Raw genomic sequence first — 24,686 nt, 5'->3', positions numbered from 1 at the left:
CGAATAGATTGAAATAAAAATCAAAATGATTATATCCCTTAATATGCTTGATTCATGATCCGAATAAGAATGAAAATTAAATCTTAAAAATAAAAATAGATTGAATTTTAGAAAATTGAAACATTCATATTCTTCTCTAAAATCAGAATGAAAATAAAATTCTTCATGATCGGCTAAAATGAGAGTAATTCTCATTCTCATTCTCAAGTCTCTCCCCAATCAAAGATGCTCCTATTTCTTACTATTGTCTCTAAACTTACTCCCATATTGGCATTCTCAAAAGAAGGCGAAAAAAATAAGGATAAGGAAGCGCACATGACTACTTAAGGTTCATTTGGTTGGAGATAATTCAGTATAAAAAAATAAATTTCATATCAAATTATCATGTTTCGTATGAAAAATAAAAAAAATATATGATAAAAAAATTAATAGATTTTATATTTATTTTTTATAAAAAAATAAAATAAATATCATAAATGCATTGATATTTGATAAATTTCTGAGTGATAGTGGTTCATACTTAACATAAATATTTCGAATAAAACTATATATATAATTATATCTTTTTAAATTCATTCTATAAAGATCTTTTTAAAAAAATAAAATAAATATGATATTATACAAAAAATTATGTGATTACAGTCATTGTATAAAAGCTAATTGAAGATAACAATACTATCCTGATATTAAAAAATTATTTTATATAAAAAAATATATTTATAAATCTAACTATATTCCTATATAAATTTATCTTTAACCAAACGTAATAATATTTTTCAGTGTCATATTTTAAAATAATTTTTTCACCAATCAAATGTAATAAAAATTATTTTCCTCCATAATTTTTTTTAAATAAATAATTTCTATGAATTATAAGATTACCCATAATCTACTATACCCCAACCAAATAGACCCTTATAAAGAAAAAAAAATTCTGTGCCCATAATGAGTGCTAGTTATTATTAAGAGTAATTCTTTGTACACAGCATACAGTATAGAAAAAATATACCGTCCCATCTGATTGGATGACATAGCCATCATTTTCCAACACACATTTAATACCTACAATTCTATTTTTTCATCTGAAATTTTGAATGACAAAAATATCCTTCATCTTCTGAAAAAATTATGATATTCTGTGATCATATTATGACATCCTGCGATCAAATTATGATTTCCTGCTCATAATTTGATCATAAAATATTATAAAAAAAATATTTTTATTATTTAAAAATTTATATTTTTCTATAACTTCTGATACAAAATTGGCTTTCTATATACAAAAATCATAATTTGATCATAAAATATCATAATATAACCACAATATATCATAATTTTTTTTAAATAAAAAAATATTTTTTTATTTAAAATTTTAAACGAAAAAATAAAACTACACATGTTAGATGCGTTATTAAATATACATTCCAAAACGATGGCTACATACTCCAATATAATTAGATAGTGCACTCCGCATTAATTTTATTGTATCACATGCAATGAACAGAGACTTTCTCTATTGTTAATCCTTTAATTTCCCGTTCCTGATCCAATTCTCTTGTGCAACTTTTAACTCGAATTCCATACTTAAAATAAAAATAAATAAATAAATATTCTTTAAAGAAAACATAAATGACAAGAAGACCAAGATAAGAGCTTCGTTCATTTATGACAAGCCTTGTCCATCAGGATGAAAGTGATGCTAAAAATGCTGCTTGAATTGAAACAATCCTCCTCCGAGCAAATTTTAGATGGATATGCATTAAATTTTCAAGCAATTATTTTTAGCATAACTAAAAGAAGCTCGCTCATCTCCAAATGTTTCTATTGTACATATCATTTAAAAGGGGATAAATAATTGCAAGGCGCCACCCGGTTGATCCAACCATGAACAACCCCGACTTCACTGGAATAGCTCACGAGCTGATGCAGTTTGTGGAAGTTTCGATACTTCAACAAATGAAATGAAGACCAAGCTGTGCAAGCTGCTCCCATCATTTGGAAACGAGATACATTTGCATTTACTGAAACTTGTACAGGACGAATCATCCCTAGCAGGTTAATATCTTAATAAAAATCTTTTTCAAATGCACTACTCACCAACTCGATAGCCTAACATAAGTTTAAAACATCATTTGACAAGAGTCTTATTGTCCAATGATGCATTATGTCTAACAGATTAAAAGATCTAGTGATATCTTTGTACGGATGCACCATACAACAAACTGATGATAAGTCTTTGAAGTCAAACATGAGCCTAACATGAATTCAGAACATATAACTACAATGCACTCAAAGCACATAAACCATAAGGCAAAGGAATTACAGAATTTGTCTTAATATCTTTTTTCACACCAAATAAGTTTGAAATAATAGAGTAGCAACACCAATGTTCCTACGAGGCAAAGCATATCACTGATTCTGCAGCATTACATGGCAGCATCATACACATCTCAGTGCACAAAAACACAATGCTATAAAACGCAGTCTTCCAGTTGTCCTCAAAGGCAAGCATAAAGATCACTAACTGACAAGGAGCATTAAAAGATATTGAGGAAACTCTCAGAAAAGTTATGTACACCATGCATTAAATTCTACGTAGGAAGAGATGAATCGGCTAAGCTGCTGCTTTTACCTGTGTTCCTAAATCTGTGCCGCTTCTTGCTTCTTCCCAACTTTATTCAGATGGCCCAGCATCTAGAAGCACCTGAGGATGTAAGCTGCTGCAGAGGAAATACAAATAGTTTGAACGAATCTGAATAGATTATCATAAAATTGTGCATAAGTTATTGCTGTGTCACTTTAATCAACTCAGTATTGTGCACCAGATCCTCAAACCTAAAGAATGCTTAGAAGTTCAGCATCTAAACCAAGTAAAACAAGATTAAATCTTGCTCCCTGAATTAATAGATGGATAGGTCAAAGATGTCATGTCTTTTAATGAGGGGGGTCGAAATTGAAAGGTGGAACAAAGGATGGCTTGTTTTCCTCACCACTGGTCTGTATTTTATGCCCGTTAATATATGTGTTTATTAATAAACTAGGCAAAAAAAGTGGAGCTCAGCTGCTAGCTCCAATTTTCTGTGTATCCCATCTCCCTAAATAAATGTTTAATTCCTTACAAGTTTCCATAATTATATTACAAACAAACTATCTACACTCATATGTAGAAAAACAACAGCAAACCAAATTAAAATGCAAGCTTAACATTCCACCTTTCAGACACACCAATTTTGCGACGGACGATGCTAGAAAAAAATAGCTTCAGCTTTAGAAGACCAATAACATGGGAACAATGATTTCTAAGAAGATAGGGCCGCACCTTGTCTTACTCACAAGCTATTTTGGTGTCGAAACTACTGAGGCAGATAGCAAATGCCTGAAATGCTGATATTGGATACCGGTAATCCATAGTAAACAAGTCCTTTCCCACCTTGCCAAATTGAAGAATTACCTTATCGTGCTCCTGGCCAGCTGGTCCATTCTCTTCTGAAGCCACCAGCTGGAAGTTCTTCACCGATGCAACGGTCACCCGTCCCCTAAAATTTAGGCACCAACACTGGAGCTGCTCATGCCACCTTGGAGCTTTGTTCTTTAACACCAACTTTCCCTCCTTCTGGCTGGAAAAAGGCCCCGACAAGTTCTCCGAGCGAGATGACTTGGATCTGAAGAATGGAATTGATGGGAACGAATCAAGGCTGCTAGGAAGGAACTCTGTTGGTGTGGGAGCCACCCCTCCTGGTTCTATCGCAGAAGCAGGGATGGAGTCCATGACACAATGCATTCTTCTAGGACCTCTGGTATTTAATACAATGTGTAAGCAAAAGAGCAGTCATGCACCATTTAAATATACTGAAGTGCATATATTATGAAATAAGAAGGCACATGATTGATGTTCATGATTGGCACACATCCCCATAACCCAATACCCCACCATCTTATGGGACATAATATAGAAACATTGACAACAAAGAGCACATACGCAGGTTATATCAATGCATAAAATTCGATATAGATGTTGATACTGGAATTCAACATGTGTAGCTCCCAAACCATGGAATGCCATTGCAATCCTGTGAATACCATATAAAGTGCCATGAAATCCTTAATCAGAAATTTCATTGATTAAGAAGATACAAAGCAAGAACAGGTTTTCCAGCTGCCAAAAGAGGAAGGCATATAAACCTCTTTTAATGCCTTGTTCTGATGTCTCACCATCCTCTGTGTTATATCTTTGACATAGGTGCGTATGGATTGGGAACGAAGCGCGACAGATTGGGGGAGGCTGTTGATCATGCATATTCAAGATTTCCAATATAATAGAAATCACCTCTCCCTCTCCTCATATTCCCACTTTTCTCTTCCTCTTCTACTCAAACTCCCAATTGTGTGGAAGATGTCACAAAGATAGGGAGCTATGCATCCAAGCAGGCCCTTAACTAAATCCTCTAAGGAAAACCAGATGGGAAACATGATATGCTTTGACAAACTGACCGTCTCCCTCCTATCCAATCCTTTTCCCTCCAACACATTGCAATGCATCTCATTAATATCACATACCAACCAAGTTTTATATATCTTCCTCTCACCATGCTCTCTGTTCTCCCTCCACACGTCTTTAGTGCATGCTTATTTCTTAGATGTCATCACTCTCAAAGGTCTACCACTGGTAGCTAGGAGTACAAATTAGCCAAGCAACAGAATGGATACAGGGAGGCAAGTGTTATGTTGCTCATCATTCAATGTGACAGAAAATCGGCAAGGGAGGGACCAGCATAATCAAGATAGGCAGCTCTAAAAAGCGAAAAGAACTCCTCTCTCACGTGAGACCTATCCCAAATTAAGGATAACTGGGTAAAGTCCCTTCATCCATTTATAAGAAACAAAAGGTCTTACATGGGCAGCTGATCCCAAAAGTTTAGATACGTTTGATTTTGCATGCACACACATGCACAAGCAAACAAACAGTCACATAAGTATCTACTGTATTAATAGATGCACTAAACAGTTAAGCAGACAATGAAACAACAAATGGATATTTTATACATGCATATGGTATGCACAACCTCCTGGTTAAAAGTATTTAGTCCAATATATTAATGTATATAACCGATATATTTCTTACCTGGAACCTAGCACGTTCAACTCATAAGCAATATGGGCAACTGGGTAATTTCCAGCAGGAACTCTGGGAGAGACTTGTTTAGAACCCACAATCCGAGTGGAGCGACCTTTTGAGACAATGGCTCCAGCATGAGGAGGCTGAGCATCATAAACCGTAAACTTGGTACCCAAAAAGTTTGATCTGTCAAGAGGAAAAAAATAATAATAAGGCAACCTAACAAGAAAATAAGATTAAATTTACTTCTTTTGTGGTCTTCTTTTAAGTTCAAGTGACTATCTCAATCTTCAGGTTATGACCATGTTTTTATGCACATTGCATGAATAAGTTACAAGGATTATATGAAGATGAAAAAAATTAGTTTTCTTCATTCTTGATCAAGTTTTTAAAAGTTTTGGCTAGAACCAAGCATTTCAGCTGAAAATGATTGGCTTTAGCAGGCAAATTCAATCAGATAGAGCCTGAGTGTAAGCAGTTTCTGCAGATCTGGCTGAAACTAGCAGGTTTAGATCCAGTTTCAGATACTTCCAATAAACTCAGACTAAGTTAGTCACTTCAGTCAAAATAGACAAATTTAAGAGCCTTATCTTTTGGTACTTTCCTTTCCTGGATTTTTTTTATAGATGATATATCAAGCCTCTATTTAGCACTTTTGCAAGAGCAAACTCAGATTTTGCAATATTTAATTAGATTTGACAGCAACCAGATGGAGGGTTCCAAAAAAAATTCAGCGGACATAAATTTTATAAAGTAGATTATTATATTAATGCCTTAAATTTAAACAAATTGAGCAAGATCTTGTTGCCCTTGCTTGTTTGCGTAAAAGCGTGTAATTTTATATGGGATGGCTTACAACATCTACAGTAGGTGACCGACCAACTTTGGGAACAGAGCCATTATACACTACTAAAAAGCTGTGAAAACAATAGCCTATTGATAAAAGAATTAGTGCTGAATTTACCAGTCCATCTTCCAGTTTCCACAGGACATTCCATCTCTCCATTTTGATGAAACAGATAAACAACATCCCTTGATTACTGACATGTAGTTACATAAATTCAATTTTCCAATGCTTGCTTCAAGCTATGATAATTATGTCTATTTTAGGATTTAATATGTTAGAAAGTATGATTATTACTTCCAATTTTTGATTGCTAAGTTGGCATGCCAATCTAGCATTGGCAAGGCATAAACCACGCCATGCCATGCCAATCCTTGCCAGTGATTAGCATGCATAGGCAAAGCAGCATGACCAGTATTGGCATACAGCTGGCAACATGTCAGTAAGACAGCATGGCGCTTATCATGCCATGTGCTATACCAACTGGAACTTATCCATGCCTAAACTGTTAAATAAATCCTGTAACAACATGATTCTTGCCCAATCATGTATATTAGTAGCCCTACAGATTTAATAAAGATCCTACCGACTCATTGGAAATGTACAAAACCTTGGCTTTCTAAGGTCATGGAGGGCCTAACTGGACGTTCATATCTCACGTGGAACTCAATAGTGTTTCTTTTATTTTTCCCCTAGAATCTAGGTTAGTTTTCCTCCCTAGGACATAGGTATGAACCTTCATGTGCACATGTCTACAACAGAAGTAATGACAATTCACATAGCATAAGAATCAGTGACAAATATTCTAGCAAACCTCACCTTAACTTGCCAATATAGGTTCCACTTCCCTTTGACATGTCATCCGCATCCAGCGAGATGAGGTAGTCAGTGCAGGTAGGACGTCGGCATTTGCGTGCAGCAAGAAGGAATTTGCCATTATCCGTTAATGCTGCCAATTGAACATTAGAAAAAAAAAATGAAGATAAAAACAAATATCCATGGTGATTTAACTTGCATGAAGAATTAAGTTAATAGCACTTCACAATCAAAGAAGAAAAAAATGACACTAACTTTATTTTCCTTTTGTTGCAACACAGACAGCAGCATAATATCAAAAAGGTTAGACAGTTATAAGTATGAACATGAAAACATAGACAAGACTATCTAAAATAACAAGATGGAAGTGGAACAAAATAACCACAAGGACCAACCATTTCCTTCAGATTTTATTAAATTAAACCATAAAACCAACACTTTGCATAGGTCCAGATGCTTAAAAAGAATTTTGAAATTATTCAGAATTTCTACATTCAATGGATTTTTGAGAACTTAGCATATTGATCATCTAGAATGACTTACGTGAAAAGGGAAATCAATGGAAAACTTTTGTTGCTCATGTTCAATTTTACAATTTATGGACTTCACTGCAGTATTGACAGAATAAAACAAAAGAAGTATGATGCCCTAAAGAAGGAAAAGAAAATGACTTGAAAGACAAAATTTGTTTACTAGACCATGTATTTTACTGAGCATAGGCGATCACAGTCGTGGGAAAAAACCAATGGCAGAGCATTTGAATGCCTTGTTTGACATAAAACTATGGCCAATCAAAGAAGTCAAACAGAAGGTCAGTTCACTGCAAGAACCATGCTCACATATTACACACCAAACCTCTCTCTCTATCTCTCTTCCGCCACACCCACCCCAATGCCAAACGTCACATCCACCTTGAAGACCCTGTAGCTCTCATCTTTTCTCATGAAATGACTTTCCATTCCGAACTTGAGCGAGGATTTTAACATTTCTTCATAACTTTGAATCATGTTCCTCTCCTACCATGCTTCTCACAAAGGATCCCATTACACAATCTCTGTCCATTCCACATGCTTATTGCTTCATTAATAGTCCCTCCAGAATGCCACCTCCTTACCCAACCCCCCTTCTCTCTCTCTCTCTCTCTCTCTCTCTCTCTCTCTCTCTCTCTCTCAAACAATCAATCAATCAATTCACTTTATCACACCATTGTGTACCTCCCTGCTGGCCACATGAAAACCCCATCCAAGGGCCACCTCTCTGGTTGGAACCCAGTATAAGCACTCCTTGCACTACATGCATACTTCCTCATCCTTCCTAAGGCATAGAGTAGTCTTTAAAGCAAAACTTGGAGCTGGACTACTCTAGAGATGTGTTTAAGATATCAAATAACAAAGTGTAGTTGTAACGCCAATTTAAACAGATTGTTTATTGGCTAACTTTAGCTCTTTGCTATAGCAATCAAGATTCAAGCCAAGGACTTTTATGGTTGAATCCAGCAAACGACCATACACGGATGAAGCAATAGATGTGCAGACAATATTCTAAATATGTTTTGACTTGCAACACCTTGTTGATAAAATCTTGTATTGCATACGATAGCCACATGAAGCTATTATCAGTACTTTTCTTGAGTAGTTCGATGAAAAACCAACTCAGCACAATCTCAATTCCTGTTAGATTAGGTGATGAAATTACAAGAAAAGAACCATTATGCTAGGCTATGATAAAGTCCAAGATGGCAAGCATCTTGAGAAGATGAGATGCTAAAGAATAAAAGTTCATGCACAGGCAATCAGAGCAGCAAGGTTATCAAAGCAAAGCATTCTGAAATAAATTTCAGATCTGCAGCCTTTTTTCCCTTGAATCTAAAACATTTTTAGATTTTGTGCAGAAATTTTTCATCAGAACAGGTCCACATGTGGGTACGAAGGAATCCTCATTTTAAAAACTGTACGAGCCTCAAATGCTACCATTAGCTGATGGCATTATTTTCATCCCTAAATCGAACAACCATCACCCACCCCCCGCACCAAAACAAAAAAAAAAAGGGCCAGGTCAAACTGATATTATTAGATTTACTCCAATTAGCAGTTTTCTACCATCTTTTGTAGACAATTCGGCACCCACTGTGGCTTCTAAGCATCTTCACCAACCTGGCTGGCATCAAGCACTGTTCTTTATGCCCTTAGGCCCCATTACACTATAGCCATCCTTTTGGAGGCACCATTCATTTGTCCTAGGCTCTATAACTCAGCACATAAGCAACTACAGTCCCTGTAAAGACTAGCTTAAAGCTGAGAAAGATAAAATAAAAAATATTGGATAAGAGAGGAACACAGTGAACTATACCCACTTCTATCAACCAATCCATGTGGCCACTTGTCTTGGACACAAAAGCCACGTCTTATGCTCTAGAATGAATCATAAATGGTTGGGGAATGGAAAAAGTTAGATACAGGAAGTCTTTATTGATTTTGCACCATGGAAACATTAATGTCATGATTTTTTGCTAATATGATCAAAAGCTAACAATGAAAATAGAACTCATAGATAACTATATAGGGTCCAGCATGTGGATGAATTTTTTACAGAAGCATGACTGTTCTGAAATTGGCTCATGGCAAAGTTTTGCTTACATTATTGTTTTCTCCATTATTTTTATTTTTCAGTTTTGTTTCAATTATAACATTAATTTAACAGGTGCAATCAATGATCACCCAATATGAGGCAACTAATATTTGAAATCCAACAATATCAAGGTCATGAGCTCAAATGATAAGAAATAGATACGCAGACATTTCCATTAACTTACTACAAATGTGACAATATAGATATCTTCAGGTCACAAATATACATTATGTAGCAGTGTACATCAAGTTTTCAATGAAGTTAATATACCACAGAGGCACAGACAAAAATGTAAGTAGAGAAGCATTTATTATAGCAGGAATGACATAAGGGTTACCTTGGGATAGACCAAGGTAAAGATGGTATGTTTGTGCGGCTCGATTCCGCTTTATGAAACACTGGAGGGGAAAGTCCCTTGGGCCAGGCTGCAGAAAAAGGTAATTAAGCCTCATGAAACAAAGAATGCAAAAAAATAAAAAAGGAAAAAAAAAAAAAAAAAGAAAGGGAAAAAAGACAATAGGCTTAATAAGAAGTAATATAATACAAAAAATAATGGATGCATCTGGATCCATGTTTCTAGGATGCATAATGATTTGCAAGTCAACTTAGTATTTATACTCAAGTCAACGAAGAACATGACAAAACTAACCCGAGCTTCCCAAAACAACCAATAGTTAACCTTATAGTTGATACAGTTATGTGTCAATATCAGCAAAGACTAAGAAAGCACACAAAAGCATAAAGTCAACTATTTGTTTCCAAAATCATCCCGATCCTGGACTTTTCACCATTCTTCTGATACAAAAACAAAAAAAAGATCTTTTTCATTTGCAAACAAAGAAAATTAATTCATGATCTCTGCATAAATTCCGCTCACTTCATCTTAATTTTAGTTTAATGGTGTCCATTATCCTATGTTAAGGTTATATCATGCAATCTCAATCCTAAAATAAGATTTGATAACAATGCATGTTCCTGGAACTATAAAGGTAATTAAGTTTTCATCATCATATAACTAACAAAAGCAGAAAAGTAGTTATCATAACAGAAAAACTTGTGCAAATTATAAAATTACAGGACATAATATGAGATCAGTCCACCAGAACAAAATGAGATTTTGATCCCAATTAAACCAGTCAAAAAATCACCAAAGAACTTGATAGGAAATAGAAATGCAGAAATTCTATATGCAAAACTTCTGAAAGCCAAACCTGCTTCACTGAGATTGGGAACGTCAGCTTGCCAGACAGCTCAGGAGTCTTCACAATCTCCTTCATGATATCCCTCCAGCTCCGGCACACTCCAGCACAGGCCACGACATCCTTCCTCAGGGGCCACAAGCTCTCGGCCTCCTCTATCCTCATAAGAACATCCCGCAGGAGCTCTGGCGGCATATTCGCCCAGCAGCTCTGCTTCAAGGCATCGACCGGCGGCGGCCCCACTGCATCATGGACCACCCGATGCGACCTCGATCTCAGGCCATACCCAAGCCTCACCTCAAACCCCTTCCTCGAGATGCTGCCTATCTCGCCCCTCATGTCCTGGATGAGGCTCTTCAACGACATCAATTGCTCTTCAAAACCCCCAAGAAATACAGCAAAAGAATCCAATCCAACTCCTACATAACCTCAGTGCCTGCAAATTGGGCGTCAGCTCTCCAAACCAGGGAGGAATCCAATGCTCTCGCCTCAGATGGAAGCAAACCAACTTTCAGAAGACCGCCACGGATCTGAAACCTTGAAATAAAATCCAAACTTTACCGAAAATTGGGGGTGGAAATCACCTGCGTCGCCTTCATCATCGCTTCCAAGCTTCGATTTTCCCCAACGAAACACAAGAAAATAAATAATTAAATCCAATTCCTTGGATTCGTTCCTTGAAAGAAAATTGAGGAATAATTGGATGAAATCGAGCAAAAAGGAAAGGAAAGAGACGGGGACAGTAAGATAATTGGCGGGGATAGCTGAGAAATTTCCAAGAAGGTAGAAGAAAGAGAAAGAAGGAAGATGTTTACAGGAGAGTTCGAGAAATTAGGGTTTCAGGTTCTGGTGGGAGACAAGGATGGGAAAGCGAAGCCATCCATGTCCACCTCCAGCCTCATCTTATCTGTTGTTATTAAATTCCTCTCTCTCCCTCTCTGTGGAGTCACATATAAAAAGTAAATAAATTAAAGATTTAATAATTAGTTTTAAGTAGAGTCTTGCTTACGCTACACAAAGAAAGCAAATGATTGACAGCATTAAAGTAAATTCAATTAAAGCTGATTTAATAATTAAAACTTTGAACAAATTAAACATTTAATAATTAGTTTTAAAGTAAGTGCAAGGAAAAGCGGATTGACAGCATTATATTATAAATTCTAAACACAAAGTTAACATCATAATAAATTATTCTAATTGCTTTCTGTTTTTTCTAGCGTATACTTATTTTGCTAATTTATACATGACAAGTTAATGAAATGAGGGATTAGTCTTATAAATATTTCTAGCCCTCTAAATTTTGGTGGAGATGGGATCCGGACACAAGTACCTGGCATCATCGATATGCGAATTTATCAAAAAAGTAAGACGGCATCTTCGTACGTATTATTTTTGTCTTTCAATGTTCATAGCATGTAAGAATGTTAATAAGGACGGATGACCGAATATTTTACCATCTTCGAACCAGAGGAAGCGGTCTTAATCTAAATTAAATAGAGATAGCTTCATCATGAGTTATAAAAATTAAAAATCGGCCGGCTTTGATTTCGGTTCCGCCTTTGGTGAATTTTCTGATCTGAATCCGCCCCAAGATTTTGGTTCCAGCTTTGGTGAATTTTCTAATCTGAATCCGGTCAAGACCAAGCTTGAGGCCAAATCTGAAACCAAACATACCCAATAATCAATACTCTTGATAACTTTTATATTTAATATAAATTTAAATTAAAAATTTCAGAAAATAATAGGGAAGGTGACTTTTTTGTTGATAAGATAATCTATAAAATCTTTTTTGGTAATAAAATTGCAGAATTTGACCAAATAGTTGGTAAAATATATTATAAATTATTGTATTAATTGAGCTTGTTGCTCTTATGTTTTTTCTTCTCTTGGGTATAATATGTTCGTAGATTGATGATGATAAAATAAATATTAAATTATTCATCAATTTTTTTAAATTAAAAAATTTATTATTATATTTTTAAATATAGTTGAACTTATTTTTACTTGGATTATTGCATTTGTTGGATGGTTGTATTATTATTTTGAAATTGTTTAATTTATTTGATTGCGGTGTTATTAATTTTAGATATATTTATTAGTTGAGTTGGTATGAATAATATTATAAAAATTATGAAAAATAAATAAAAAAATTAAGCGATTTTCAATTTTTTGGTTTTGGTTTTAATTTTAATATTATGATTTTTTTTTATGATATTTATGATTTTTTATTTCAAAAACCATTCAATTGTGATTGCATTTTCAAGAAGTAGTGGGCTCAGATTCGACTTTGGTTTTTTCACTAATTACACTAAATCTGTCCTATTGACATCCCTAATAATATATCAACCTAATATATTATTATTAAATAATACTTTATTATATAAATAAAATTGATTAAATATTTGTAAATGAATGAATAAATATAAATAAATGTTAGAAGTTAGGGAGATAAGATGATAGATAACTATCTAGCAAAGAAACAAGAGCAAAGAAAAAGGGTAACCAAAGTTTTTATTAAAAAAATATTTTATTAGAAATTGAAGAAAAATAGGTAGACTACTTCAAGTATCTTGAAAAAATTTGAGCAAATATATACCAAACAAGAGCACAAAAGTAGATCCAACTAAAAACATAGTAATAAAAGATATAAAGACATTTTAGAAAAGTTAAAAAATAATTAAAATTTAAAATAATTAATTTTCCTATAAATAACTTGATAAATTTTTGGTATCAATGAAGAGTGTTAAATGGATAACGAGGAGCAAAAAAGATGGATACAAATAATTTTTTTATAAATAAAATAATATAATAGGCACAAGAAGTTGTGCTAAAAAAAAATTTATATTAATTTCATAGAAAAAATGGCCAAATAAAAAACCAGCGGTTTTGATTTCCTCGGAAAGGGACTTGTGGCAGTCCCTTGCTTTTTTGAGGAGGATAAAAACTACTCCGTACAACTCTCTATTAGCTCTATTTTTTCTCTCGAATTCGTTGTCCGGAAAGAACTGGTTTATGCTATTACTACTCTATGAGTTGATTATATCATGTTGGAAGTGTATTGGGATAAGTCAATCAACCTCCGACTCAAGTCAACCAACATCGATTTTGACTCAACAAAAGCTGACCGATCGAACATACAACTCCGACTATTCTTTGACTGACTGGACAAATCATACCGACTCATTGTCGGCAGACTGACCGACATTCGACTACTATCGATCAACAACAGATGACTTGAATAAATTACGACCCATAACCATCAGTATATTAGAACTACTAGCTGATGGTCGCTCGGACCTTCTACCGACATATCAACACTACCGACGTATAGTCAGTCAATCTGCTCAGCATACTATAATCGCTATGAATGGTTATCGACCACGTGTCAAGGTAATTAGTGAGAATTAACAATCCACTAACTCTACAACTATGGTCCGATAATTTAGCGCTATAAAAAGCAAGACCACATGCTCGACGGTTACATCAGAATCATCTATAAAAGAGGGATAAGTGAACAGTACTGGTAAGACACATTTGAGCAAGAGCTCTACTATTCTCGATATTGATAAATCTACTGTTCACCAATCTCTCTCTGACATAAGCATCGGAGGGTCTTCGTCGGATACAATTCTGATCTGTGAGGATGTTGTTTTGCAGGTGCTCATCACCGACGACAGGCAATAGAGAGTTGGCCGCAACAGATTGGTGCGCCAAGTAGGGGGTAGAAAATCTGTAGTCGATCATGCCTAAAACCAGAGCACAACTTTCAACCGATTCAGCGAGGCACTCTTCCCGTCAGGAAGATCCTCCTCCTCTACCTCTGATAGCAGAGCCTAGTTTCTCATATTCTGTGATTACAACGGATGCCCAGATCGCTACACTTGTGCAGCAGATGAATGTTTTGACGAAGGCGGTCAAAAATCTCCAACAGCAGCAAACCCAGCAACAACAATCGCTGGCGGAATAACCGATGGCACAGTCAGTGCCTTCCAAGCACAGCTGCCGTCCTCTATGGCGATCACCTTCTTCATCCCCGAAGTGACCGTCTCGACACTCCTATCGAGATGGACAACCCCATTCTCAGCACTCTCATCATGCCACTCACCACTCGTGACATTTCCCCTCTCCTTCCCATCTCTGCAGTGTTAGGAAGGGGAAACGCCCACGGATGCCTTCTGCTTCTCCTTCAAACTTGTCGGGAGGTTCCACTCCCGGGGTCTCCCGACAATGACGGTTGGACGACTATGAACGTAAGTTCCAGAAAATTGACCGCTGACTCATCCGACTTCAAATAGAAGATCGAAAGTCCTCTAATAATTACGACTTTCACACCACCCAGCCTCTCTCTCAGCACATCTTGGATAGTCGATCCCGTCTCAGTTCAAGATGCCACAGGTGGAAGCATACGACGGCTCCACCGATCCAATTGACCATCTGGAAGCTATAAAGCTCTCATGATGATCCAGGAGACAACTGACGTCCTCTTATGCATCGGCTTCCTAGCAACTCTTCGAAAAGCTGCTCAGATCTGGTATTTCGAGCTTCAGTCGGAAAGCATCGATTCTTTCGAGTAGCTCGAACATTCTTTCATGGCCCACTTCAGTACTAGTCGAAGCTGCCACGAACATCCGACAGTCTCTTCTCAGTCAAACAAGAGAGACTGAGACTTTAAGAGACATTGTGGCCCGTTCAACAAGGCCACACTTGAGGTCAAGGCCTCAATGAAGACACAGCTATATCGGCCATGAAAAGGGTCTGAAGGGGATCCAAATTCTCCTACTCTTTAATAAAACTCTCCCTCGGACCCATGCTGAACTTCTCGAATGCGTGTACAAGTACATCCATATGGATGAGGCTGCTTCTGACTGACGCTAGACAGAAGATAAAGGTCAAAAAAGAAACCAAAGAAAGGTGAAGCTCTGATCGAATCAAGTCGGCCACCTTCCAATAAGCGAGCTTCACCCCGATGATGGAGTCCGAAGCCGAACTACGGCAGGTATGACTCCTATACTCCTCTCTCTGCTCTCCGTGTACAGATTCTTATGAAGATCGAAGGAGCAGAGTACATACGGCACCTCCCACCGATGAAGGCACCCTTGAAGAATCATGATCGGAGGAAGTACTATCGGTTCCATCATGATCACGATCACGATACCGAATAATGCATCTAGCTCAGGGACAAGATAGAGGCTCTGATCCAACGAGACTACCTCAAAAAATATCGAAGAGATTAGCCAACTCAACCTCCTGTTGACCGACGAACTCAGCCGCAAACTAAGGAAGCCATCAATAATCAACCGACTGCAGGGGTGATCAATATGATCTCCAGACAATCTAACTGAGGGCAACTTTCGAAGAAGAGTCGGTGAAAAGGCGACAACTCAATGATGTAATAATTTTTCGAAAGAAGATATTCGAAAAATTCAAGCTCTCCATGATATGCTGTTGTTGTTTCGACAACAATAGCAAATTATGATATAAAAAAATTCTTATAGATAATGGAAGTTCGACTGATTTTTTTTTTACTCAATTTTTTTTTAAATGTGACTATCAACTGATCGACTCAGAAGAGTCTTGACGCTATTGGTCGGTTTCACTAGAGATGCTGTTACTGTGGAAGGAGAAATTTCTCTCTCCTTAACCGTGGAACTGAACCACTGCAGAGTATTGTTCTTGTGACATTCACAGTTGTTTGGGTTCCTTCGACCTATAATGCTATACTCGGATGATCTAGCCTTAATGCATTGAGAGCAGTAGTCTCAGCATACCATCTACTAGTTCGATTCTCGACAAAGAATGGAGTCGGAGAATGCATGGAGACCAATAGTTAGTCCGACGCTTCTTCTTAGTCTCCACACAAAATAATAAACTTGAAGACTCTCTGTCCATCGATAAATTGGACCAAAGAGAGAATCAGGAGAGGGGTGAACCAGCTGAACAATTGGTTTCCATCCCATTAAAAGAAGAAGATCTCGAAAAGATGGTCCAAATTGGATCGCAGCTATCTAATCCGGATCGATAATAACTAATAAATTTACTAAGAGCAAACGCCAACATTTTTGCTTGGTCGGCCACTGACATACCAGATATACCTCCAGATGTAATAACTCACGGACTCAACATCAATCCGAATGTCAATCGGTGAGATAAAAAAAATAACCTTTTACCCCCGAAAGATAGAAGGTCATTGATGAAGAGGTTGATAAACTCCTCGCAGCAGACTTCATCAGAGAAGCTACTTATCCCGATTGGCTCGTCAGTGTAGTAATGGTGAGGAAGGCCAATGAAAATAGAGAATCTGCATCGACTATACAGATTTGAATGAAGCTTGTCCAAAAGATAGTTTCCACTGTCGAAGATCGATCAATTGGTTGATGCGACTTCAGATCATCAACTTTTAAACTTTATGGATGCCTTCGTCGGATACAATCAAATTCAGATGGTGTCTGAAGATGAGGAGCACACAACCTTTATAACCGATAAAGGCATATACTGTTATAAAGTAATATCTTTCGATCTGAAAAATGTCGGAGCCACCTACCAACAGCTTGTCAATAAGATCTTCAAGTCACAGATCGGATGAAATATGAAAGTATATGTGGATAACATGCTGGTGAAAAACTCTCAAACTTCAGAGCATGTTCGAGACCTAGAAGAAGCCTTCAGCATACTTCGATGACATCAGATAAAGTTAAACCCGATTTAGTGTGTATTTGGGGTGACTTCTGAAAATTTTTTGAATTTTTTGTGTCGCAAAGAAGAATTAAGGCTAATTTCAAAAAGATAAAGGCCATCATCGACATGAAACACCTGAGCTCTAAGAAAGAGATACGGTAACTCAATGGAAGAGTCGCCGTACTTAGCTGATTCATTTCTAGGTCGGCTGAAAGATGTTTGTCATTCTTCAAGACTTTATGGCAGATAAAGGACTTCTCATGATCGGATGAATGCCGACAATCTTTCGAAGACTTAAAAAAGTACCTAACCTCTCCACCTCTACTCACAAAATCAAAGGTCGGAGAAATGCTGTATCTCTATTTGACGACCTCATCTGAAGCGTCAGTTCGGTACTCATCCAAGAAGATGAAAATCGAATACAAAGATCGATCTACTACACTAACAAGGTGCTTCACAACGTCGAAGTAAGATATTCAAGGGTGGAGAAAATGATTACGCTCTGATTATATCATCACAATGGCTTCGCCCATACTTCCAGGCGCACCCAATTATGGTTTTAACAAATCAGCCATTGAAGGCGATCTTGCATCGACCTGAAACATCGGGTCGAATGACAAAGTGGGCAGTAAAGCTTGATGAATTCGACATACAATACCGTCCATGACTGTCAATGAAGGTGCAAATTTTGGCCGACTTCATCGTCGAATGCACAATACCAGATAATAAACCAGAGGATGAAACTGATGATACAATAAAACACACCACGACTCCTGAACCCGACTTAACATCGACTTGGGTGCTGCATATCGATGGAGCATCTAATGCATAAGGGAGTGGAGCTGGTCTTGTTCTTACAAATTTCGAAGGGATGATTATTGAATACGTCCTTCAGTTCAACTTCAAAGCATCGAATAATCAAGCCGAATATGAAGCGCTCTTAGCTGGCTTAAAAATCATCAAAAAACTTGATATCGACAGTCTGAAGGTCTTCATCGACTCATAATTAATTGCTGATCAGGTCAAAAATGAATTTGAAGTCCGAGACCCAATCATGATGAAGTATTTTCAAAAGATGAAGGATCTTATATCAACTATGAAGTATTTTGAGATCTTTCACATCTCAAGAACTGAAAATACTCAGACTGACACACTCTTCCGACTTGCAACTATTTCTTCAACTCGTTGGGTCGGACATTCGTTGAATATCTTGAACAGCTGAATATTGACAAAGTCGATGAAGTGTTACAGCTCACTATTGAATCGAGTTGGATGGATCCGATCGTCCAATACGTGACTAATAGGACTCTCCCTACAGATCCCTCAGAAGCTAAATGACTTCGATGGATGGCCTCTTAATATATCATGATGAATGATCATCTCTACAAAAGATCGTTCTCCCTTCTCTTACTAAAGTGTTTGGGACCAACAGATACCGACTATGCACTCTGAGAAGTTCACGAAGAGATCTGTAGAAATCACTTGGGGGGCAAATCACTAGCCTATAAAATCTTGCGACAAGAATACTGTTGGCCACTATGAAGAAAGATGCAGCTGAGCTTGTCCGAAGGTGTGAACTATGCCAAAAGTATGCAAACATACAACACCAACCGACTAGCCAGCTAACATCGATTGTTGCACTATGGCCCTTCACACAGTGGAGATTGACATACTCGATCCTTTCCCTCCATATCTGGACAGAGAAAATTTATAGTGATTTCTATCGATTACTTCACTAAATGGGTTGAAGCTGAATCTCTGGCATAAATTATTGAAACTAAGATGAAAGACTTCATTTAAAAGTCAATTATATACAAATTCAATGTGCCACACACCATTATCACTGACAATGATCGATAATTCGATAATCAGAACTTCAAAAAATTTCATGCGAAATATCATATTACGCACAGACTCACATCAGTCGGTCATCCACAATCAAATGAGAGGTGAAAGTAACCAACTGAACGATTCTGTATTGACTCAAAATCCGACTGAATGAAGATAAAGGTCTCAGGATGGAAGAACTATATCCAGTCTTATAGGCATATCGAACAACCTCTCACATACCGACAGAGAATCATCATTTAATTTGGCTTATGGGACAAAAGCAATGATCTCACTTGAGATCGGATTGCCATCGATAAGAGTCGAGCAATACAGTGAGCCGAGCAATTTCGAATATCGGAGAGTCAATTTAGATCTACTTTCAGAAGTCCGATAGCAAGCTCAGGTTCGGATGGTTGCATATCGGCAAAAGATAGCCCGATACTACAATGCAAAAGTCAAGCCGAAGGTCTTCCGACCAGGAGACTTGGTCTTAAGAAAAGTAGAAATCTCAAAGCCTTGGATCAAGAAAAACTATCTCTGAATTGGGAAGGATCTTACAGAATAGCTGAAACACTCAGACCGATGCATATTGGTTAGAAATACTTGAAGGGTCAGCTATTCCTTGAACATGGAATGTCAACAATTTAAAGATGTATCATCAATAAAATCATCCATGTATACATTATTCAGAATAAAATGCAAATTTTCAAAATCACAAGTCTCGATCAATTATGAAATAATTTTGAACTGATAGGTGAACGGTCGACTTCTATCAACCATCGACCATACACCGGCTTTCACTGTAAAAGCCGAACTACTTACCATAGTTTAACTCAGAATTTATCTCGATTTTTCACTGTAAAAACCGACATTAATCCTACTGGCTTTCACTGTAAAAGTCATAGTACCGACTATATCTTGGTATTAAATATACTTCGACTTTCTACTGTAAAAGCCGATCATAATCAAAAGACTATCATGCTGACTTAGTCCTAACTAAGTAGAACATTATGCCAATACGATCAAGATCGAATTTGAATTGTACCGACTTGGCAACAGTCAGTCGAAGGATATTCGGCTTGTCACCAATTATCAAACGACTTGATGTACAAATTTGACTAAACATCAGACCCAGGGTATTCGACTTATTATCATTTATCCTAATTCTTAAAGTACATCAAAAAAAGTACATGACTAATGGATGATTCTACAAATTTCTATCGAACGTTCATTTCACCGATTAATGTTCAGTTACTAAATAACTACTACATTGCAGATAAATAAAACTAGGTTTGAACTTGAAAAAAAAATTTTCATTCATTGTAAAGAGAAGATTACAAAATTGGATCGAAATTCGATTACAAATATTTGATTACAAAAAGAAAAATAAAGATACACCGATCATCAGTCACCGCCTTCATCTCTTTGCTCCAGAGTAGCTTCGGAGACTTGGATGACTTCTGATGCTGTTGGTGTCCTTCCTTCAGCCGACACTGCATCTTCTTCAGCAGCTCCATCTTTCGACCTTGAAGGACGATGCTACTTAAGTCGAGATTCGAGTATAATTTTTGACCACATCTCGACCGTCTTCATATCCGATGCAATAGGAGGCGAACCCAACTTCGAGGATCTCTTTCTTAAATTCTTCCAAAATTTTGAAGTCCTCGATTGCCCGACTCAACGCCTCCCTCACCGACTCTGCTTCTGCCTTCGTCAACTCAACATCGGCTCGTGTGGAAGATGACTCCTCTTCGACCAGTGCCAACCTTTTCAGGCTGACCTGATGTCATCCATGTTCGGCTTCAAGTTCAGTAATACATTTGTCTCGTTCCCGTCGAAGCCAGTGGATAGAGTGTTTCTTGCTCTTAATCTGTAACTCAAGAGTCAAAATATTTTTGCGAGCCAACTCAAGCTCGGCTCCAGAAGATTCCAAGTCATCAGTCAATCGGAAGATTTTCTACAGAAGTTTGGCCTCCCGTTCAGCTGTAGACTTAAGTTGCTCAAGGGCAGCCACTTTCTTAGCATCAGTGGCCACCACCTTATTTATCCATGTCCGATGGAAGTCGTCGAACTTCACATAACCAACTTTCAGGTCGAACATATCATAGACCAACTGCAGATAAAAGATAGGTCGAATCAGATTTAAAAAAAAGAATGAATGAAATGAAAGCTTACCCTAAGTATCATCGGGTAGAAGGATGAGAACATCTCAGCCACCGTCCAATTTCTTCGATTCTCCCAGTCGGTCATGAGAAGAGCAGCTTAAATAAGCTGCTTAGCCAATGTCGGATTGGCTAGAGCCGACTCATCTTCGAGCACTTTAAGGTCGAAATGGATCGTGTGGCCCTCTGATGCTGCATCTTTCGTCGAAGTCATCGGACCTTTTCTCTGATCTTCTGTCAGCAGCCCCACATTAGAAAGTAAGGGAAAGCTTGAACTCGACTGCACCAAGGAAACTCCTGCTAAAGAACCAATCGACACAGCTGCAGGTTGCTCAAGTTCGGCCACAGCCTCTAAATCAGCCAGAACTTCCTCAGTTGATGGAGCTACCGACGTTGCTGCGGTAGCTCCTTCTCTCACCGCTCCTTCTCTAGATGGTGCAATAGGAAGCACTGTCGAAGCTAACAGCATCAGGATCGGCTCAGGAATCGATGCAGATAGTACATCAGCTTCTCCAGCTGGTGTTGAAGCAGCAGTTGGAGCTTGCATTGAAGCAACAGCTGGAGCTTGCATTGAAGCAGTAGCTCGACTCTTCTTGGATGGTCGAGAAGGACCAACTTTGGATGCTATCCTCTTCCTCGCAGTGTGTTGATGAATATCGGTGCTCGACACTCACATCCTCGGCTGCATGGCTGTAATTAGCACAAAAGTCAGTACAATCCAAACACAAATAAAAGAAGAATAAAGTCGGAAGTAATGAATTATACTATATCTAAGTTAGTGACCGAACTGAGGTCGGTATCATAAAGAGCCTATTTGGTCATAAGCTCTCTCTACGGTGGGACCGTCATATCCTTCAACTGATGGAAGTCCTCCCAATCGCTGACCTCCACCTGACTGTTATCGTTGGGGTCGGTTCTTGGATCGCCCTAGCAAGAAGGAAAGCTCCAAGGAGGAGAGGAAGAAGCAAAAAAGAATTGATTCTTCCATCCATGAATGGATGATGGAAGATCGGTAATGAAAGAAAGATTTTTTCGAAGGTTGAAGAATCACTAACCCTTGGCCTTCAAATGAGGTCGGAGGATAAAGAAAATACAGAAAAGGGAAGGACGATGTTCGATCGGCAATAACCGACACAATAGAGCAAAACTGATTATTAGTCGGATCGAATTGGTACTAACTGGGTAGGATAAAGATCATAATAGTCCAAAATATTTCGGACGAACTTCGATATCAGAAATCGAAGATCCGCTCGAAGATCTTTGACATAAAAAGCTACCTGGCCTGAAGGAGGGGTGTTTATCCGACCATCGGCACTAGGACAAAGAGTCAAAATTGCTTCAGAATACGATACTGCTCTAGGAGTCGATCAACATTCGATCTCGAAAGTGAATAAGCCTCCACTTTTATGCTCGACGGAGAGTCATCAGCCAGATTCTATGACCGACCATCCCGGAAAGAGGAACCCTAGCCATTGGAGAAAGAAAACTAAAAAAGGACAACTCAAAAAGACAGAGACTTAACCTGAGACTCAAAGAAGAAGAAGACAAAGAAAAGAAGTCTTTAGACATTGGGATGACTCTCTGATAGAGCTTCCGCAGCAAAGAAGATAAATGAAAAGCAAAAAGTTGGCTAAAAATAACCCTATATATAGGATCCCTCAATGGCTAGGATCGAAGCACTCAAATCAAGATCTCACTAGATGTTGACACATGGTGGCATCTGAGCCAACCATTGATCGGATGGTTCGATGTACCTACTCCAGATCGAGCCACGCCACTACTATCCGCGTGAATAGCTCTGACCCAATGACATTCGAACACGTGGAAAGAAATCTACTTGTCAGAATCATATCGTCTGACATCGAATCATCTTCTCGAAATGACATCTGACACTGACATCCGATACCAAATCATCCTGTCAATATGATGTCTAATGATAGTTCTGTACTCACTAAAATGATAAAATAGCCGATGCTCATATCTCAAAAAAACTAGCAGTCAAATCGAGTTCGATATGATAGAAATAACTCCTTCATCCAACGTGACAAATTATGTGATGGGTACTGCATGGATACTTGGACTTAGGAGTGGGGGGGCAACTATTGGGGTAAGTCAACCAACACCAACTTTGACTCAACCAACACTGACTTCGACTCAACAAAGGCTAACCAATCGAACATACAACTCCAACTATTCTTTAGCTGACTGGACAAATCATATCGACTCATTGTCGGTAGACCAACCGACATTCGGCTACTACCGATCAACAATAGATGACTTGAATAATTTCTGACCTATGACCGTCAGCATATTAGAACTACTAGCCGATGGTCACTCGGACCTTTACCGATATATCAACACTACCGACGTATAGTCAATCAATCTGCTCAGCATATTATAATCGCTATGAATGATTATCGACTACGTGTCATGGCAATTAGTGAAAATTAACAACCCACTAACTCTATAATATATGGTTTGATAATTTAGTACCATAAAAAGCAAGATCACGTGCTCGACGGTTACATCAGAATCATCTATAAAAGAAGGATAAGTGAACAGCACTAGTAAGACATATTTGAGCCAAAGCTCTGCTACTCTCGACATTGATAAATCTACTGTTCATCAATTTCCTCTATGACTTAAGCATCGGAAGATCTCCGTCAGATATAATTTTGATTTATGAGGATGTTGTTTTGCAGGTGCTCATCACTGGCGACAGGCGACGGAAGTTGGCCACAACACATGGTTTATAAAATATACCAGATGTAACCTAAGAAAGCTAACAAAATTTATTTTTTTTCTTAAAAATTAAAAAAAATGACTTATAGAAGATAGCAAAATCAAAATTAAAAACCAAAAAGGGTCACAAGTACTATTCTAAAGTGTATTTCCATCCTATTAAGGCTAGAGATAAGCTCCCAATATTTAGAAATTAAAAAAGCCCAAGATTAAAAGTCCAATGTTCAAAAAATTAAAAGTCCAACATTCAAAATATTAAAAGCCCAACATTCAGAGAATTAAAATGATATAAAGTTTTGGGGTTGGTAGGGTACTAAGCCCATGCCCACGTTTGGCCCGGTTCGACTCGATTTGGTTTGTGCATATGTGTATTAAAAATTTTTCTTCAAACCTAAGGCTTAGTCAAATCCTTTTCTCAGATAAAGGGCTCAAGTAATCTTTCCACTATCGATGCAGGGTTAAAAGATCATAATCAATATGGTAAAAGAAAAACATATTTGGAAGGAATAATTATTTGAGAAATTTTGAGTTTTTAAATTTAAATTTTTCTCCAATAATCTCCCACAAAACTCAAAATTATTTTAAAGAATAGAATAAAATAAATAATAAAATTTTTTGGATGCTTATACTATGCAATGGAATAAAAGTATTTTTATATAGATTTATATTTTTTT

The 24,686-nt window shown here is 37.4% G+C and overlaps 1 protein-coding gene across 14 annotated transcripts; it reads right to left on the bottom strand.

The window, feature by feature from the left end:
* Window positions 1-1,630: 1,630 nt before the first annotated feature.
* On the bottom strand, window positions 1,631-11,529 carry LOC140858143 (tubby-like F-box protein 3). 14 transcript variants are annotated; one of them, XR_012141486.1, is made up of 7 exons: window positions 10,616-11,528; window positions 9,742-9,829; window positions 6,780-6,909; window positions 5,123-5,302; window positions 3,320-3,794; window positions 2,633-2,720; window positions 1,631-2,048 (listed from the first exon to the last, which is right to left on the bottom strand). XR_012141486.1 is itself a non-coding variant. In XM_073257846.1 (7 exons), exons 1-6 carry the CDS (start codon window positions 10,967-10,969, stop codon window positions 2,679-2,681), a joined length of 1,137 nt encoding a protein of 378 aa, XP_073113947.1. In that variant the 5' UTR covers window positions 10,970-11,529; the 3' UTR covers window positions 1,631-2,048; window positions 2,633-2,678. The 14 variants fall into 14 exon arrangements, 10 of the variants coding, with proteins under 10 accessions (XP_073113947.1, XP_073113950.1, XP_073113943.1 ...); XR_012141488.1 differs by having other exon boundaries at window positions 2,633-2,717; XM_073257846.1 differs by having other exon boundaries at window positions 3,452-3,794; window positions 10,616-11,529.
* Window positions 11,530-24,686: the final 13,157 nt, after the last annotated feature.

This window comes from Elaeis guineensis, chromosome 5 (genome assembly GCF_000442705.2).
Source record: "Elaeis guineensis isolate ETL-2024a chromosome 5, EG11, whole genome shotgun sequence".
Classification (NCBI taxonomy): Eukaryota; Viridiplantae; Streptophyta; class Magnoliopsida; order Arecales; family Arecaceae; genus Elaeis; species Elaeis guineensis.
Note: the sequence above shows the minus strand (reverse complement) of the source record. Positions and strands in the feature narration are given on the sequence as shown.